The sequence below is a fragment of the Phyllostomus hastatus genome, unplaced genomic scaffold (assembly GCF_019186645.2).
Source record: "Phyllostomus hastatus isolate PE091 unplaced genomic scaffold, TTU_PhHast_1.1 phas_scaffold_78, whole genome shotgun sequence".
NCBI classification, from domain to species: domain Eukaryota; kingdom Metazoa; phylum Chordata; class Mammalia; order Chiroptera; family Phyllostomidae; genus Phyllostomus; species Phyllostomus hastatus.
Window position 1 is genome coordinate 84,681,183 of NW_025334041.1, and position 20,644 is coordinate 84,701,826.

A 20,644-nucleotide genomic window follows, 5' to 3' on the forward strand; every position below is an offset into this window, starting at 1 on the left:
TACTGAGAGGGGTCCACGGGTACCGGCAGGAAAAATTGGTGGCTGGCAGATGCTAGGGCACAGACCGCCGACCGCAGCTGACGGGCTGGTGGCAAACCCTGGGTGCAGGAGGCAGCGAGCAGACCCAGTGAGGTGCGCAAGGCAGCTGGCTGTCCGCAGCCGCACATTCGTGCACAGAACTTAGTGAAAATGGGCAGCAAGACACAGACCACGCATCCAAGGGACCCAGTGCCGGGAAACAAAGCCTGAAGGCACCGATTAAAAATACCTCTGGAAGTTGAGACTGGGAGATTCTATCCGCCTCACAGGAGGCTCCTTGCAGAAACCCACAGAGTCCGAGAGAGTGCACAAGCCCACCCGCCCCAGGAGCCAGCACCAGAGGGGACCAATTTGCTTGTGGGAAGCAGCAAGGGAGACTGGAATCCTGGTGAGAGTGGAGCAGGCGCCAGTGTTCCCTCTCGGGCCCCGCCCCCACATACAACGTCAGCAACTGAGGTGCCCCACCCTGGTGAACACCTAAGGCTCCACCCCTCATATGTAACAGGTACAACCAGACCAAAGGAAAAAAATTAAATTAAAAAGATGGCTCAAACAGAGTTAAAAGCCCCAGAGCCAATTTTGTTAAGCAACTGAGAAATAGCCAACCTATCAGATGCACAGTTCAAAGCACTGATGATCAGGATGCTCACAGAATTGGTTGATTTTGGTCACAAATTAAATGAAAAAATGCAGATTACAATAAGTGAAATGAAGAAAAATGCACATGGAACCAATAGTGATGGAAAGAAAACTGGGTTTCAAATCAATGGAAGGGACCAGAAGGAGGAAAGGAACAACCAAACAGAAAAGAATGAAGAAACATGAATTCAAAAAAATGAGAGGCTTAGGGACCTCCAGGATACCTTTAAACATTCCAATATCCAAATTATAGGGGTACCAGAAGTGGAAGAGGAACCACAACAAGTGGAAAAGTTATTTGAACAAATAATAAAGGAGAACTTCCCCAATCTGGCAAGGGAAATAGACTTCCAGGAAGTCCAGGAAGCTCAGAAAGTCCCAAAGAGGGTAGACCCAAGGAGGAACATGCCAAAGCACATCATAATTACATTAGCCAAGGTAAAAATGAAGGAGAGAATTCTAGAAGCAGCAAGAGATAAGGGGACAGTTACCTACAAAGGAGTTCCCATCAGAATGTCAGCTGGTTTCTCAAAAGAGACCTTGCAGGCAAGAAGGGGCTGGAAAGAAGTATTCCAAGTCATGAAAGGCAAGGATCTACAGCCAAGAATACTCTATCCAGCAAAGCTTTCATTTAGCATGGAAGGGGAGATAAAGTGCTTCTCAGATAAGGTCAAGTTAAAGGAGTTCATTATCACCAAGCCCTTATTATATGAAATGTTAAAGGGACTTATCTAAGAAAAAGAAGGTAAAAAATATGAACAGTAAAAAAAGACATCAAACTCACAGTTAGTAACAAGTACACCTAAAACAAAAGCAAACTAAGCAAACAAAGAGAACAGGAGCGGAACCACAGAAATGGAGATCACACGGAGGGTTAGCAACAGGGAAGTGGGAGGAGGAGAGGGGGGAAAGATATAGAGAATAACTAGCATAGACAATAAGTAGAAAATAAACAGGGGAGGGCAGGAATGGTGTGGGAAATGTAGAAGCGAAAGAACTTATGACACATGGACATGAACTAAAGGGGGGGGATGGGGGGTGGGAGGGGGTGGGCAGGGGGGAGGGGAGTGAAGGGGGAGAATGGGACAACTGTAATAGCATAATCAATAAAATATATTTTAAAAAAGAAAAAATGAAAAGATAGAATCTTTAAAACAGTTTTTTAATTCCATGAATTCTTACAAAAGTAAATGAGGCAATCTCTTCTGTGCCCTTGAATAAAAGGCTTCATGGGATAATTTCCAGATGTCTGTGAGACAGTCTAGAATTAGATTTTTATAACTTGTTCCTGTGATGGAGCATCCATAGGAACATAATGGTATTTTTATTTATATATTTTTTAAATCCTCACCCAAGAATATGTTAATTTTTTTAATTTTAATTTTAATTTGTTTAAAGATTTTATTTTATTTTTAGACAGAGGGGAATGGAAGGAAAAAGAGAAGGAGAGAAACATCCATGTGTGGTTGCCTCTTGCACACCCCCTACTGAGGACCTGCCCACAACCCAGGCATGTGCCCTGACTGGGAATTGAACCACCGGCCCTTTAGTTCATAGCCCATGCTCAATCCACTGAGCTATACCAGCCAGGGCAAGAATATGTTTATCGATTTTAGAGAGAGGGGAAGGAGGAAAGAGAGAAAGTTCATTGTAAGAGAGAAACATTGATTGGCTGCCTCCCTTATGCGCCCCTACTCAGGGATTGAACCCTCAACCTTAGCTATGTGCTCTGACCGGGGATTGAACCTACAACCTTTTGGTGATGGGACAATACTCCAACCAAAGGAGCCACCCAGCCAGGGCTATAGTGGTATTTTAGTACACCCCATGAAATTGGCACACATAATGCAACATAAGAACTAGAAGTAACTAAAAAGATAAGACATGTAGATCCACAGTTATATGCTTGTTGCATAAGTAAGCAAAGTTAACTATTAATTTTTTTAATGAGCTTAACTTCTTTCTTGTTTGCTTTATTTGACACCAGGTAGTTACCAAAGGAATACCAAAAAAATGGGATAAAAGCTTGAAAATTGTGAAAATTCTTTTCATTAACTTGACTGTCTTTTTGTAACTTTAAAGAAAGAAAAAATATTTTAATGGGCAATACCTCCTTCACAGTAAACCTGTGTTCCATGTGAAGCATAGTTTAAGGCATAATAGTCTGCAATAGCAGCTCCCAACTTCTTTTCCCTGTCTTTAATAGCAGTAGGACTTAGTGTGTTCTCATGGGTAGACCTTGTTGAATAGAAAACAGACTAGGGCTTTTGCCCTTGTTTGATAGCAGTAACTCCATCTTTCCTTCCCACTCATGAAAGTACATTGGAATGCAACTGAGAGTAACTATTTTTAGAAGTAATTTTAAATTCTCCCAAAAAGAAAAAAATTAATGGCCTTTTTAGATTTTAAATAATTTTTATTTTTCAATGACAGTTGACATATCATCTTATATTAGTTTTATGAGTACAACCCAGTGATTAGACATTATATAACTTACTAAATACCTGTCTGACACCATATATCATTACTACAACTTTATTGACTGTATTCCCTATGCTATATTTTACATCCCCATGACTAATTTTATAACTACAAATTTGTAACCTCTCACCTTTTTTACCTACCCCCTCAATCCCTCTCCTAGCAACTGTCAGAATGTACTTTGTATCTATGATTCTGTTTCTGTTCTGCTTATTCATTAATTTTGTCTTTTAGATCTGTTTTGTGTGGTGTAAATATTGCTACCCCAGCTTTTTTCATTTGTTTCCATTTTCTTGAAATATCTTTTTCCATGCCTTTACTTTCAGCCTGTGTGTGTGTCTTTGGATGTGACGTGAATCTCTTGTGGACAGCCTATATAAGGTCTTGTTTTGTTATCATTTAACCTCCATGTGTCTTGATTGGAGCATTTAATCTATTTCCATTTAAAGTAATTGTTGATAGGTATTTATTGCCATTTTATTATTCATATTTTTTATCTTTTTGTCTTAAAGAGGACCATTTAACATTTCTTATAATACTGGTTTGGGGGTGATGAACTCGTTTAGCTTTTTCTTGTCTGGGAAACTCTTCATCTTTCCTTTGATTTTAAATGTTTGCTTTGCTGAGTAGGGTAGTTTTGGTTGTAGGTCCTTGGTTTTCATCACTTTGAATATTTCTTGCCAGTCCTTCTGGCCTACAAAGTTTCAGTTGAGAAATCAGCTGACAGTCTGTCTCATGAGAGCTCCCTTTTAGATAATTGCTTTTCTCTTGTTGCTAAGAGCCTCTCTTTGTATTTAACCTCTTGCATTTTAATTATGATATGTTTTGGTGTGGGCCTCTTTGGATTCATCTTATATGGAACTCTGTGCTTCCTGGACTTGTGTGTCTATTTCCTTTACCAGGTTAGGGAAGTTTTCCATCATTATTTTTTCATATAGGTTTTCAATTCCTTGCTCTCACCCTTCTCCTTCTGCCACCATCATGATGTAAATGTTGGTGTGCTTAAAGTTGTCCCAGAGGCTGATTGTACTATCCTCATTTGGGGGGATTCTTTTTTCTTTTTGTTGTTCTAATTGGGCGTTTTCTGCTTCCTTATCTTCTAAATCTCTGATTTGATCTGCTTCATCTACTCCACTGTTGATTCCCTGTAATGTATTCTTCATTTCAGTTAGTGTACTCTTCATTTCTGACTGGTTCTTTTTTATATTTTCTGTCTCTGTTTTTATGTTCCCTAGCTCCTTGTTGATGTTCTTATTAAATTCATTTACTCTTCCCTTAAGCTCATTGATCAGCCTTAGAACCAGTGTTTTAAACTAGGCATCTATTAGATTGTCTCCATTTGTTTAGTTCTTTTTCTGGAATTTGTTCAGCTCTTTCATTTGGGGCATGTTTCTTTGTCTCCTCATTTTGGCTGCCTCCTTGTGTTTGTTTCTGTGCACTAGGTAGAGCTGCTACATCTTTCAGGCTTGGTAGAGTGGCCTAAGGTAGTAGGTGTCCTATAGGGTCCAGTGGCACATCCTCCCTGATTACCAGAGCTGTGCACTCCATGTCTGTACCCCATATGGGCTGTGTACACCCTCCTGGTGTAGTTGAGCCTTGATTGCTGTTGGCACCTCAAGGGGAGGAATTTACCCCCAGGCCAACCAGTGAGGACTGGTTGCAACAACCATAGAGGATCAGCTGTGCAGGGACTGACCCCACAGAGCAGCAGTGTTCTGGTGCCCACTGGGTCTGCCCCCTGAGTGTGTCACTTGTAGAGGTGGTTGGGTGGTGCCCTGACATAGTCTGAAGCTATCCACCAGGTGTGCTGGCTCTGGGGCCTCCCGGGAGGTTCAGGCCAAGGTCACCTGCCACCTGTGCTCTGCCTGGTGCTACCTACCATGAGTAAAAAAGTGATCTGCAGATGGCAGCTATATATGCTGGGCTTGGAGGTGCCCAGGAGAGGCCAAGCAGCAACTAAGGCCAGCTGCTGCTAGTGTCAGGCCTGAGGCCATTTAGTGAGAGGTATGTGGCATGCCAAGGCCAGATGCCACTTGTTTGAGGGATTTTAGGAAAGCCCAAAGCATGAACCTAGATAGGCTATTTGTATGGAAAAGACACTGGAAATGACTTGGATGGACCTGCAAGTTGGGGGTGGTGGGGTCTTTAAGTTAGATTGACGAAGACTCAGATAGGGCTCTCGCCTGCCAGCTCTTTGGGAGGATGGTGCAAAAAAGGAACAATGGCATCTGCCAGCACTTCTGTTTAGGAGAAAGCTGCTCCTTTGGCTCTCACCATGATGCCAGACCACTCAGTTCTTCTCAGTATGTCCCTGGTCCCCCAGTGCTGGAATTCAGAGCAAGTGAGACTAAGTCTGTGTACTGTCCCTTTCAGAGAAACACCTGTGACTCCAGAAGCCCTCTGTCTCACTCAGCCACAATCCAAGCTGGTTTTTACAGCTAGCAGTTATGAAGACTTCTCTTCCTGGCAATGGAATCCTGGGCTATGGGGCCTGCTATGGGTCTGGGACCCCTCACTCCTTAGGGAGGACTCAGCATCCGAGATATCCCTCCTGATTTTTATCTGCCACTTGTGGATTTAAGACCACCCCATTCCATGTCTCCTCCCCTCTGACTATTCTCTGTGTGGCTCCCTTTTTACATATTTAGCTGTAGGATTTCTGTTCAGCTAGATTTCAGGTGGTTCTGAATAATAACTGTTCTGTAGTTTAGCTATAATTTCAATGTGGTTGTGGGAGGATTCGAGTACTGCATCTACCTCCTCCACCATCTTGACTGGTTAAGCCACGTATTTATTAAACATGAATTATTTTAACAATAAATACCACCCACATATCACAAATCTATGGCTCCAATGTCTATGTATCTTATTTTGTATTTGAATAGAGAATTAATAAATTAACTAGTGTTCATCACATGTAGCTAAAGCATAAGTTAGAAGAATCCCAAGAGACATTTAATGACCTGTGTATCTTTTGAAGACCTTTGAGTGAGGCATTTGGGCTCTAGAGTTCCACTGGACTTTTTTTTAATGTTTTTATTTATTTATTTTTAGAGAGAGGGAAAGGGAGGAAGAAAGAGACAGAGAGAAACCGTCTCTTGGATGGTTGTCCAAGTGTCCAATGTGTGGTTGCCTCTCATGGAATCCCGACCCCACTGGGGACCTGGCCTGCAGCCCAGGCATGTGCCCTGATTGGAAATCAAATCGGCAGCCCTTTGGTTCACAGGCCAGCACTCAGTCCACTGAGCCACACTAGGCAGGGCTCCACTGGTGTTTTCATTGCCATGGAAAGAGTGTCCTGAAGAGATACTGCAATCCTAAGTATCATTCTCAAGCATTCCTTTTGCCCTTGTTGCACTGTAAGCTCCAAACCACAGAAAGGTATACAGCTGAATTGTAAGGGTCTGCTTAGGACCAAAGTCAATTTCCTGGAGCTTTTTTCTAAATCTTCCCAAGTTTTTATCCATATCCCTGAGGTTTATAAAATCTTTGAAAACTTTGAAATTGGCTGATTCCAATAGATGTACGTGTGTGTATTCTTGAAGCATAAAACCATTTAAGAAAAAATAAATTAGTATATTTGAAAAGAATGGCTATTTAATTTAAACTGTTTTTTATAGATTTTGAAGGTATGACCTTTCTTGAAACTGAGCAAGGAAAACCATTTGTGTCAGTATTCAGACATTTGAGGTTACAGTACATTATCAGTGATTTGGCCTCTGCAAGGATTATTGAACAAGATTCTCTAGTACCTTCAGGTAAGAGAATATGATGAAGTTATGATTTTAACTAATATCTACCTGATTCTAATAGTAATATTTATCATAGAAAATAATAATTAATAGAAATTATCCTTAATCCCAAGAAGGTACAGATTTTTATACTGAAAGCTGAATGAATCATACTTGGAAGTAATTTTCTGTGTTCACATTATATATCTTGGGTATTTTTCCATATCATTAAATACTCTCCATAATATTTAAGTAGCTATATAGTTTTCTGTTATATGGGTGTTCTTTAATTTGAATAACTAGTACACTATTTTGGATCATACTTTTAAAAATGATTTTTGTAGAATTATGTAAAGATTATAACTACTTTTTCTATTAATACTCCTTAAGTCTGCTTGTTTTCTTTTTTATTATTCTAGTCTTAAACCTCATGTCAAAGCCAATGTAATATCTTTGCTAATTATAATTTAAATTTTTTGAAACAATAATTTAATATTCTAAGTTAAATTTCTAATGCTTACATAAGACTCAGTTTAGTACCATATATGCATATAAGAAGTATAAAATAGAATTTCTGTTTGAAGATTTATTTGTAAATTTGTAAACATTAGTAATAGGTTTATCTGAAAGGTTGTAATTATCTGTTACTTCAATTTTTTATATAGCTGTGTGTATATAAATTGTCCTTGTAATCTGTATACTTTATATACTTATTTAGAAAGGTATTTAATGTAAAGCAAACCTAGAAATGAACCAATGACCTATTTCTGCTATATTTGAAAGGAATGCATTTTTATAAAATTACTCTTAAATAGGTTTATAGACACTGTTTTTTCTATTAATTTTACAAAAACTATTTTTATAATATTAATTTTAGAGAGCCAAGATGAGAGAATATGTATTATATTTGCATGGTTGTGGGGTTTTTTTAAACACAGTTTCTCTGAAGATTATATTCCCTGTAGTGTAGCAGTTCTATAGTAGTTTTAGTATGTATTATACACCAGGCTCTAGCAGTGGTGCAATATGAGATACCAAGGCCAATTACACTCTAATCATACTTCTTTTTAAGGTTCTTTAGAAATGAATTTTGGAAGAGGTTAAAAAAAGAAAGTCTATTCTAAAGTAATTTAATTTAGGCATGTCTGTGATGCAAGTGGATAAGCTTTGTATTTTGGGAATGCAAGGTGGGTATTAGTATTTTTAGTCTGCAGTATTTTATTCAATGTAACATTGAAAAGAATTTAGACCCTGTATTTCTGACTAGACTTTAGCCATTTTGTTTTACTTAAAATTATAGTAGAACTTTTTCTTTTTCATTTTAATGTACCCCATCTTACAGTTACAAATAGATAAGTAGGTTTTCCTATATCCCAATAAGAGTTATAGTTTCAAAAGCAGAATATAAATTAAAATTTTATCCTATGCTGTTTGTGAAGGGCTACAAAGTGGCCACAGAACTCAAATTATCTAGATAGTTGGTGTGTGCTTTCAATAGGAGTAGATCCTAGATTTGAAATAAATTAAAATAATTTTGATTACCTAGCTGAAATTCTTTTTTTTTTTTTAATTTTACTTATTTATTTTTAGAGAGGGAAGGGAGGGAGATAGAGAGAAACATCAATGTGTGGTTGCTGGGGGTCATGGCCTGCAACCCAGGTATGTACCCTGACTAGGAATCGAACCTGCGACATTTTGGTTCGAAGCCTGCGCTCAATCCACTGAGCTACGCCAGCCAGGGCTGAAATTCATTATTTTTTAGAAATAGTGCCAAACACATGTTAACATTATTCAAAGGTATGTATTCTGGGGAATTTTACTATCTCCATTTTGACCACCTTTAGGTAAAAAATCTTAGATATGTCTAATTCCAACTTAAGTCAGGGTTCTGTATAGAAATATTCTATATTAGGATTTAACTGTGTCAAGCACAATTGAACTCCATTATTTAAAGGAATTAGATCTATCTTACATCAGATCATTAAGTTTGTTTTATTCCATATTCTTTTCCTTGTCCTACTTCCCCCTCTCTCGATACCTCTGACCTGTCTTACCATTCCTCCCAAACCTTTCTGTTATGTGCTCTGGAATTAGGATCAACTAACTCCCATGTCTTCCATCTCTTCCCTCCATGTATTTAGTTCTCCCAGAGGACTATTTTCTCTCTAGAGGACTTTGTTTCCACTGAGACACCCTGCCCCAGTATAGGGGTGGGAGGCCAGATAGTCCTAGTCCCTCAATGTCCTTTCCAAACATTATTGCATATGATCCAACTAACCCTCTAGCCTTTCTCTCTTGGCTTCTCCACATTCATTTATGACTCGGATACCTGATTTACTGTCTATCTCTCCACTCCTGTACAGTCACATAGTGAGTTTATATGATCATTCCATTTAATACTCTACCTTCCTAGTAATTTGACCCCAACTCCAGTAACATAGGTTTGCTGAACATTAGGCCCTCACTACCCATAGAAACACCATGAACCTTGTTATCCAGAATTTCTTAATATGAGAAATCTGATAGTTTTCAGGCTATATATAACCCAGAAGGTTCACAGCCTCATTCCCTTTACATTGTTGTTTGATTTCCAATCCATTCTAAGCCCTACATTTTCAACCAGTCTTTCAGACCTCACTTGCTGGTTTTAGCCCTGGATGTCATGATAGATGTCAGCCACTCTCTCACAGTTGCCTTCAACTCCTGTTATTTATTTGGCAAACCCTAAAACTAAATTAAACCTTTTTTGTTCCTATACCCTCTATTCTCTGCAAACTACCACTGCAGAGCATTCTACAGCTTTTCTATTGATGATACTGCAAATTCACATTTCAACACTAAGCCTGGATCTTGGGGACTCCTTACACTACTTTTACTTGATCAGTCCTCTTTTTCATTCTTTTTAGCAATTATATCAAACCTCTGCCACTCTGTTCAAGCTTCCTATCTAATCACCTCAACTGTCAGCATAGAAACTCTCTGCTTTTTATGTAAATTTGAGGTAATCAGGCAATAATGTTTTTTCAGTCCTAGTCTTCCCACTAGGCCATTCTTCCCCCTCCTGTCCCAGAAGTTGAGGTGCTCCTTCCCGTTTCAAGCCAGCCTTCATTTCAACCTTGTTCATAATCCTGTCACTTCCTATTTGTTCTGGAATTTTGCTTTATCATATAATCTCTATCTTGAAACTTTTCCCCACCTAATTTCCCTCAGCCTATGCAGTATATTCAGATCTCTTTTATTTAAAAAAAAAACAAAACAAAACAAAAAAATATCTTCCTTTGACTCTTGAGTTTCCCCCTACAGCAACTATTCTTTCCTTTCTAAGATACCTTCTGAGTAACCTATAGATGCTGTCTCTATCTCCTTACTTTCAGTCATTTCTCAACTCACTGATCTGTTTTCCCTCACTATTTCACTACTCAGTTAACTAGCAAAAGTTAAGATTGTCCTTTCTGCAAAATCTAGTGGCCTTATTTTAACTTCTTTAGCATTTTTATCATGGATCATTAGTTTTTTCTTTAAATTCTCTATTGTACTACCTTAGTTTAGAAATGATATACTCTCCCAATCCTTTTCCTCTCTCTCTGACTGTTCCTTCTCTTGTTCATTTTTAAGCTTCCCTTACTCTGCCCGTCTCCTAATTTCCTGAGGGTGCTTTTGGCCCATTGATCTTTTCATTCTATACAGTGTCCCAGAGTGGTCTCCTTCATTCCTATTAAGGTTCCAGTTCTGGCCTCTGCCCTGAGTTTCATACCTGGATATGCAACTGCTGGCCACTAATTGCTTCAGTTCATCTGTTCAAAACAGTACATATCTTTCCCTTACAGCCCCAATCCCTGCCCTTTTTTTCTTCCTTTGTTTCCTGTATCAATAATTAACATCATTAATAACCCAGCCTCACAAAAAAGGCAGAATCCTGGAAGTCATCCTATAGTCTTCCCAAGCACTTTCTCCACGTCCATTCACTGGTCCTGTAGATATTTTTCATGGATAATTCTCAAAATTATTTCCTTCCATTGCCTGCCACCACTCCCTCGTTTAAGACATTGTCAAAAAATTATTATGAGTTATGAAAAGGAAACTATTAAATGCAGCAATACACTTTTAACTAAAGACTTAAATTCTAATTTAAATGTATATAATCTAAGTAGAAGCCATCCTGAGGCAAAAAGCAAAATAGCACTTACCTCTTTGAAAATTGTTAAGCCATATTGTTACAGCATATGTATAAAATACAAACTATCAGCTTTATTTATTTATTGCTATTCTAAACTTGAATTTAGAAATAGTAACAATTTCATAAACCTCTTAAAATTTTTAACTCCTTTATATTCTTCTATGTTTCTTACTATTCTTATTATTATATTTATTTATTTTTACATTTTAGGATGGCTGTCTTCTGTGTATAAACAGCAGTGGCTTGCCATGCTCCGGGCAGAACAAGACAATGAGGTGGGGTAAGTATGTTATATCACGTCACTGCTGATCAGAAAAAAACTTTACCTATAAATTTTTTAGTGCATTCATTATATTGAAAGATCAGTAACAATATTGAAACATCAAGTGCTATTAGAGGAAAGTACAGTATTGTACACATATTTTTCTGTGTGTAATACCACTCCCATGTATAACGTGCACCCACATTTTTGTGCACCTTGTACACGTGATGCAGACTCCGGCCCCCAGGGTCCATGTGTGGTGGCTGCGATGAACAAATGCACACGGACTGCAGAAGTCCTGTGGAGAAAAAGGGACAGCATGGCCGCTCTCTAAGTGAGAGAGTGCCCCAACCCCTGGCTGGACAGGCTTTTATTGCTTTTCTGGGTACATTACATGGAGGATGGTCCTCATTTACTATGCACAAGTTCACTGTAGATGATTACCTTTTACAGATAACAAAGGAAAGAATGTTGCTAATTACTTCGAAGAAAAGGATGTTGCAGATCAAGGGGGAAAGTGGTTGAACTGGTTACACTCCATACTTGGGAGGTTTAGCAAAGACTTTAGGAAGCCATTTTAAAGATACGCAGTAAACATTTGCTGCCTCAATCCAGGGTGAGAGAGCTTTAACAAAAGTAATGCTCGTAGCAACCCAGGTACAATGCAGACCTGATTCCCCATGGGAAAACCTATCCGTGGGCTTGGGTCCTGTGTGCCAACCTCACTCCCCATCAGTTTTCCAAATCAAAGGCTGGGCTACATTTCCCATACCACACAAAACAGTTCCCTATATACACGGAATTATTATGCCCATTATTACACCTATAGTATGTTTACCCATGTGTAATGTGCATCCTTATTTTTCCCTCAAAAATTTGGGCAAAAAGACATACATTATACACAGCAAAATACAGTAATCAGCTTTAATTCTTATATTTCTATAACATTATTAATCTTGTAAATATTTCTTTGGTCATTTAATAAATGAAATATTTGAATTGCTATTTGCTATATTAGTGAAATTGAGTAATTCATATACTTTGTTTCACCTAGTGTTATATTATGATTTTCTTTCAACATATTGAAATATTACTTGGAATGATATTTTCATAGAGCATGATTTTCATCTTATGTATAGGTAAAACTAATTTTCTTATTTGTGGTAGTGTTGTCAGATTCTAATTAATAGATTTTTGAGGATGTTTGAGTCTAAAATCAATTAACATCATCTGGTTATAGATGCTTTACCCAAAAGCATATGTTCCCCTACAAAATATTTATGGAAAAGTAAATTATCGCTTTCAATTCATACTGCTTTGCAGTTTACAGAAGTACTTCCACATTTACTACTAGCTCCTTGGTATGGAAAGGGTGAAGAAATAATCCAAATGCAGTATATAGAAGAGGTCTTAAGAAGTTGAATATTTTTTGCCTTTGATGCCCTTTAACCCCTTTTACATACCAAAGAACTTACTAAAATAATGACCTAGTTATGTTTATATCCAAACAGTGAGTGTATGAAAATGTATGAATTCATGATAATAATTATGAGATTGTCCACGGTTTTTAGTTCTACTTTATTTTTTTAACTTTATTTTTATTGTTTACACTACTGTAGATGTCCCCATTTCCCCCTCCCCCTTTGCTTACCTCCCCTTAACCTTCATTCCCCTTCCCTCAGGCCATCATCACACTGTTGTCTGTGTCTGTGGCTATGCATATACGCTCTTTGGCTAATCCTACTTTATTTAATTTATACCCATCTTTTCCCAAATAGATTCACAGCATACTTATCTTGCACAAGCATAAGATTGTTGAAACAGAAATAATAAATCAAAAACTAAAAAATGAAAGTTAACTCTTTCATCAAATTCAGATTTAAAGCATTTCGTAATAGATAAAATTCTTTATAAATCTTCTTCTTTTGTGTATTCAGTTTTTAAATGTTGAATGTTCATTTTTTTAAAGGTTTTTCTCATCTGTATCCTTACTGAGTTTAATATAGAATCTCACCTAAGGGAGAATAGGTGTTTTTCTTGTCCTAGAAGTATATAATTAAGTATACTGTTCCTCATGAAGCACTCTGTCCATGATATTGAACATTTGCTCACTCCTGCAGGACTACTAAAGTGAGGACTATATTTAATCAATGCATTCTTAATTTTATCTACACCACAGAATATTTGTGTTTTAAATCTAGCGGCAAGTTTTTCCGTTCTTTTTAACTTACAATTCTTTTGCAATTATTAGTTGCCTTTTCCTATGAGATTTCATGTTTTATGTATATTTCTAGGCCTCAAGAAATCAATAAGGAAGAACTAGAGGCAAATAGCATGAGGTGTGGTAGAAAGCTTACCAAAGATGGTGAAGTAAGTATGCATTGTGATTCTTAATAATTCTCATAAAATTGCTCTACTATTAGTGCAAAATACACTTTCAGTTATAATCATGACACCTATCATAATCCAGAAGAGTTTTTTGATACAGTTTCTGTAGCGTGATCTCCTGGACAAGAAGTTATACATTCAGTGGTGGTTGATTATTCAGCCTTACATCAGAGTGTAAAACTTTATGGGTCCAGATAAAAGAGAAGAGAAGAGGATCCCTCAGCAATACAGAAATTAAGATAAATAAGCAATTATATGGGAAATGTTACATAGTGTTAAAATTTATTCTATTTTACAATTACCCTAAATCAAAGGCATTCAGACCCTTTAATTGCTTCCCATATTAAGAATTACATTTTTTCATTACCAAGCAATATAAATATATATAAGTGAAACAAAAGTGTTATGAATCAATACTGCTGCTGTGTCCAAAGATCCTATTTTCTATTTAAATTTTTAAAAAGCTGATTAGCCCTGGCTGGTGTGGTCAGTGGATTGAGCGTCAGCCTGGGAACCAAAAGGTTGCTGATTGGGTTCCCATTCAGGGCACATGTCTGAGCTGCAGGCCAGGTCCCCAGTTGCGGGTGTACAAGAGATTGATGTTTCCTTTCCCTCACACACTGATGTTTCTCTCCTCTTTCTCCCTCCCTTTCCCTGTCTTAAAAAAAAATAAATGTATAAAATCTTTAAAAAGCTGATTGTGCCCTGGTCAGTGTGGCTCAGTGGGTTGAAATGTTGTTCTGTAACCACAAAGTTGTGGGTTCAATTCCCAGTCAGGGTACAAACCGAGGTTGCAGGTTTGATCCCCCGTCTGGGCATGTATGATCATCAGTCCAGGTGCTTATGGGAGGCTACCAAATGATATTTCTCTTTCCCATTGATGTTTCTCTAAAAGCAATGAAAACATGTCCTCAGGTGAGGATTAAAAAACAGATTTTGTAAAGCTGATCGTGATTCATTAAATTGATTTTATAATCCACTCTGGGGCAGGAACTACATTTTTTAAATCTCCACCCTCTTCAAAATCTCCATTTCAAGCATGCCATTTTTAGACTTTACCTTCTATTATCTTTTTAGCCTTCTTCCTCTAGAACCTAACTCCAATCAATAGTTTTTTTAACTCCACTGAGATGTACAGTACATTGTGCTTACTACCTCTTCCCCCTCACCCTCTCACCACATCCCTACATCTTTCTTTACTTATAGTCTGTGTTCCCTCTTAAAATTGATCCCTTGGCTTGTACTATTAATGTCCCTCTGTCAAATTCACTCGGCTAAACCCCAATTCTTATTAAAATCCCAACTTTCCATGCACTCCTTGCCTGCTTCCAAACAGATGAATGTGACTAAACATTCCCCAGCAGGTGCCTATAAATTTTAAGCAGATCCTTAGTGTCACATGGTGATCCTTCTAAATTTCCCTAGTGAATTTATCCTCCCAATCTTTCAGTAACTCTCATACTTTCTCAAAAGAGCATTGCTACTACCCCCATTATTATTGATGACCTTACTCCTTCATTTGGAAAGTAAAATCAAGAGGAAGAGAATCTGTACATCCTCCTACCAATAATTCTACCACTCTAGCTGCATCTGTAGCTATGTGCCATGCTTTTCCTCTTATTAGAATACATGAACCCTCTGCTTCTATCCTGGCCCATCCCCTCCTGGACTTCACCCCTTCTCACCTGTTCAAAAGCTTTGTTCCTGCAGAGCTCCCTCTCCTGCATCAATTTTTCTCTTCTATTGGATCATTCTCATTTAGCATATAACATGCCACAGCATCACCCATCTTAAACTATATTCTGATCCCACATTCCCCTCTAGCTACCACTCCATTTCTCTACACCTCTTTGAAGCAAAACTCTTAGAGAAAAAGTTGAATGTGTTTGTTGTCTCTACTTCCTGTTTTCTTTTCCTTTTTCTAAGATTTTATCTATTTATTTTTAGAGAAGGTAAGAGAGGGAGAAAGAGAGGGAGAGAAACACCAATGTGTGGTTTTCCCTCACACATCCCCCAACCAGGGATCTGGCCTGCAACCCAGGCATGTGCCCTAGACTAGGTATGGAACCAGTGACCCTTTGGTGCACAGGCTGGCGTTCAATCCACTGAGCCACACCAGCCAGGGCTACTTCCTGTTTTCAGATGCTCTCTTGAATCCATTCCAATTTATTTACTCTAGTAAAACTCTAGTGAAGCTGCTGTGCCACTGTCACCAGTGATTTCCGCATTGCCAAATCAGGTAGTTAGTTTATAGTCTTCAGAAAGCATTTGGCAATATGACACATCTCACTTCTTCTTGGAGATATTCTCCTTTGGACTTCCAGGACTACAGACTTTACCGATTTTCTTCCTACTTCACTGACTGCTCCTGAGTCTTTGTTAGATCCTTCTCTTTCTGAACAAATGTTGGTGTGAATAAAGGCTCAGTACTTGGACTTCTTCCCTATCTGTGCTCACCCCTAAGTGATCTCACCTTGTTCCATGACTTAATAGCGATGACTTCTAACTCCAGATTCATATATCCAGCTACTCACTTAACATCTTTCTTAGAATCCTAGTAGCATCTCACATATCCCAAGAACCCCAAGCTGAACTCTTCCATTTTCATCCCTAAACTTCTTCCTTCCCAAATATCCTCCAACCCATAAATGGTTTATCTATTCATATTGCATAAGCTCCAAATTTTGGATTCTTCTTTCTTTCATACTGTACCCGGTGTCCATAAGAAATTCCTCTGGGCTCTACCTTCAAAATACATTCTTCACATGTCTACCACTACCACCAAGTCCAAGCCAACCTTCTCTCTTGCCTGGGCTGTTGTGCTAGCCTCATAACTGCTCTCCCTCCCTGTTTTTACTTTTGTTCCTCTACATTCCATTTTCCACATGACAGCCAAAGTCATCTTTCTAAAATGCAAGTTAGATCATGTCAGTTCCTTCCCTCAAACTTTCCTTTAGCCTCATACCACTCTTAGAAGAAATCCAAACTTTTCCTAATCGTGGACTACTAGGCACTACATTTTCTGGCCCCTGACAGCCTTTTTGAACTCATCTCCAGCTTCTGTCCCCCTCAGTTGCTGCTCTAGCCACATAGCCATTGTTGTTATTCCTCCTATATGCCAAGCATGTTTTTCCCTCCACAGCTTTGTACTTGCTGTTCTACTGAAGTCACTCTTTCCCCAGATAGCTACCTAATCCACTTCTTAGTTGACTCAAGACTCCACTTACCTAGCATTTCCCTAGACTTTCCCTACCACCTGTCTGAACCAGCAAGCCCCGCTCCTCTACCCGGTTCTCTCTCCTAACATTCTGTTCTGTTCCCTTCTATTCCATTTCATTCTGTGTATTATTTATCCACTCCTTCCACACAAACATATAAACATATTAAAATATGTATTCTACTAAGACAGAAACCTAATTTACTGCTATTTCTTCAATACCTAGAGCAGTACCTGGCACGTAATATGTGCTCTATAAATCAGTGAACTGTTGAATTAGTGTTGTAATTCAGAGTGTCAGCCAGATACTTGAAGCCCTAACTTTACTTCACTGTACCACACCATCTTACTTAATATTAATAGTCTTTCATTATTAAATATTAGAATAAACATACACATGAATCTTATGATGGTATGTAAAATTACTCAGTTGTATATCTGTTGGTGTTACTTAAGGTATTTTAGAGTATTTTAAAGCAAGGTAGATTTAATGGATTCTTACTATCTCCATCTAGACTCTTGGTCCTCTAAACTGTACCTTAGAGTTACAGTGAAAAGCCGTATTACTTATGGTAGAATTACAACATGGAGATACAATTAAATAGGTCATGAAGAGGCAATATTAGGAAAGTAAGAAACAATGATCATAAAGGCTGCTTTTTTTGCCTTTGATGTATATTATATCTGTATGGTAAACCTCTATGTGTATTTACAGATATATTCTGTGTGGGAAGCCTTAAGGGAAAGACACTGACAAAAATTATGGACCCATGAGAGAGAAATGTTTGGAATAAGTTAGAGAAAAAATATTTTTAACTTCAATTTGCTAGCATGATAAACTGAAGTAAATCTTTCTCTTTTGTATTTCTTAGTACTGCTGGCGGTGGACAGGTTTTAACTTCGGCTTTGACCTGCTTGTAACTTATACCAATCGATACATCATTTTCAAACGCAATACACTGAATCAGCCATGTAGTGGATCTGTCAGTTTACAACCTCGAAGGAGCATAGCATTTAGGTAGGTTGAGATTTCCCCACTCCGTTCCTCATTCCCAAAGAAATATTAAAAAATGAAATAAAACCTTGATAATTTACACCAATAATGGTAGAACTTTGATAAACTACAATATATATGAATGTGCAAGGAAATGATAAGACCCCATTCCTATAATGTATTAATAATCAAAATCATAAGATCTAGATCTAGTGTGTCAGGGAGAAAAAACAGGCTATAATATGAATGATACAGGATCGATACATGGCTTGAAACTGAAGCTGCTGCCTTGCTGCTATTCCTATCAAATGAGAGGTTCAAACTGGAAACACAGCAAGGTATTTTTCCACAAAAACATGCCTGGTATTATCCTTCACATTCTATAAAATTTAATATGTCCAGTTTTATCTAATAGTTGAGCTGGCAATATTTTTCTGGAGAGGATGCTGACAAATTGGAAAATAGCTTAATGAACAAATTTTTCTTAAAGTCCCATGTTTGTACTTACCATACACCATATACAAAAATTAACTCAAAATGGAGCAAAAACCTAAACATGAGAGCTAAAACTATAAACTAACTCTTGGAAGAAAATATTGGGGGAAAGCTCATTGACATTGGATTTGTCAGTGATTTCTACAGTGTGACACCAGAGCATAAGCAGCGAAAGAAAAAGGTTGATTGGACTTCATCAGAATTAAGAACTGCACCAAAGGGCATTATCAACAGAGTGAAAACACAGCCCATAGAGTGAGATAATATATTTGCTAACCATGCATCTGATAAGGAGTTAATATCCAGAATATATAAAAAAGTCCTAAAACTTCACAACCAAAAAAGCAAACAAACAGCCAGATTTAAAAATGGGCAAAGGACTTACTAAAATAAACATTTCTCCATAGGAGACAGACAGATGGTCAATAAGCACATGAAAAGATGCTCAGCACCACTGATCAGGGAAATGCAAATCAAAACCACAATAAGGTACTACCTCATACCCATATAGGATGGCTATTGTCGGAAACAAAGCAGTGTTGGTGAGGATCTAGAGAAACTGGACCCTTGTACATTGCTGGTGGGAATGTAAAATGGTGCATCTTTTGTGGAAAATGGTATGGCATTTCCTCCAAAATTAAATAGTATTACCGTGAGATCCAGCAATTCTTCTGGGTATTTACACAAAATAATTAAAAGCAGGGACTTGAACAGATTTGTATACTCATTATAGCATTATTCACAATAGCCAAAAGGTAGAAGCAACCCAGTGTCCATTGACAGATGAACAGATAAAATGTGGCATGTCCATACAATGGAATATTATTCAGCCTTAAAATGGAAGGAAATCCTGACAGGTGCAACCTTGAGGACATTCTGCTAAGTGAAATAAGCCAGTCACAAAGGAATAAATACTGTATTATTCCACTCACACAAGGGGTCTAGAGTAGACAAGTTTATACAGAAAGTAGGATAGTGGTTGTCAGGGGCTGGGGTAAGGAGAAGTAGGGAATTTGTGTTTACTGAGTACAGAATTTCTGGTGGGATGAGTGAAAAAGTTTGGGAGATGGATGGTGGTGATGATTGCAGAAATTGTATTTAATGCCAACTGTACACTTAAAGGTGGTTAAAATGGTAAATTTTATGTATATACTACAATAAAAAGGTACTTATAAGTTATTTTTATATCTAAGATATATGTAATAGCACAAGGTTATAAATCTAAATGGAATCAGTTTATAGTTTGAAAAGACTTTAAAAGTTTTATCAAACATAAAAGACTTAGAGAATATGGAAGACAAAATTAAATACTAAAGTAAGGGAAGGCTTATTTAAATGGTAGTTTAAAAATTTGTATGTTTATTTTATATTTGTGGGGTTTTTTTATTGTAGATTACGTTTGGCCTCTTTTGATAGTAGTGGAAAACTAATATGTAGTAGAACAACTGGCTATCAAATACTTACACTTGAAAAGGATCAGGTATGTTTGATTGCTTTTCTGTTGTTTGATTATAGTATTTGTCTTTTGAAGCCTCTTATCTTAATTAGAATTAAAATTAAGTAGAATTAACATTTGATTTAAGGTTGGTTTGAAAGTTTTTTTGAAGGTAAAGATGCAAGTACCATGTTTACTTCTGCACAGTTTACCACATTCTGCTGGAAGTGCAACTGAGACCAAAATCTCTGCACAATTTGATTTTGAGGGGCAGGGAAAAATCTTTAAAAGGGCAATAATTGTTTATCCTAAATATTATCTTCAAAAAGTTATGAATCTTAATTGCTTCATCCACCGTGTTTGTAAGCGCATTTATTTATACATTGATACCAGATACCTTGAAGACAATCCAGTAGGTTTCTATATAGTTCCTGAATATTAAGAGAACATTATCCTCTAGCACAATAGGTTTCTTTTATTTATTTATTTATTTTAGAGAAAAGTGAAGGGAGGGAGAAAGAGAGGGAGAAGAACATCAGTGTGTGAGGATACATTGATTAGTTGCCTCTTGCTCTCACATGCCCCCAGTTGGGGACCTGGCCCACAACCTAGGCATGTGCCTGGGAATCAAAGCAGTGACTTTTCGGGTTCACAGGCGAGTGTTCAATCCACTGAGCCACACCAGCCAGTGCTAGCACAATAGATTTCTGAAATAACAGACATCTGTAATGTTCCCAAATTCTCTAAAGCCATTTGTTTCTTCATTTTTCACATGCACATCAATGT

At 37.7% G+C, this 20,644-nt stretch overlaps 1 protein-coding gene across 1 annotated transcript in view; it reads left to right on the forward strand.

Annotated features, from left to right (window-relative positions):
• The window catches only part of GMCL1 (germ cell-less 1, spermatogenesis associated), a 57,591-nt gene that overhangs the window by 30,327 nt on the left and 6,620 nt on the right, over positions 1 to 20,644 (forward strand). The window contains exons 9-13 of the mRNA XM_045827001.1: positions 6,780 to 6,917; positions 11,278 to 11,347; positions 13,624 to 13,699; positions 17,807 to 17,952; positions 19,816 to 19,903. Of these exons, the coding sequence (XP_045682957.1) occupies positions 6,780 to 6,917; positions 11,278 to 11,347; positions 13,624 to 13,699; positions 17,807 to 17,952; positions 19,816 to 19,903 (518 nt within the window). The remainder of the gene's footprint in view (positions 1 to 6,779; positions 6,918 to 11,277; positions 11,348 to 13,623; positions 13,700 to 17,806; positions 17,953 to 19,815; positions 19,904 to 20,644) is intronic.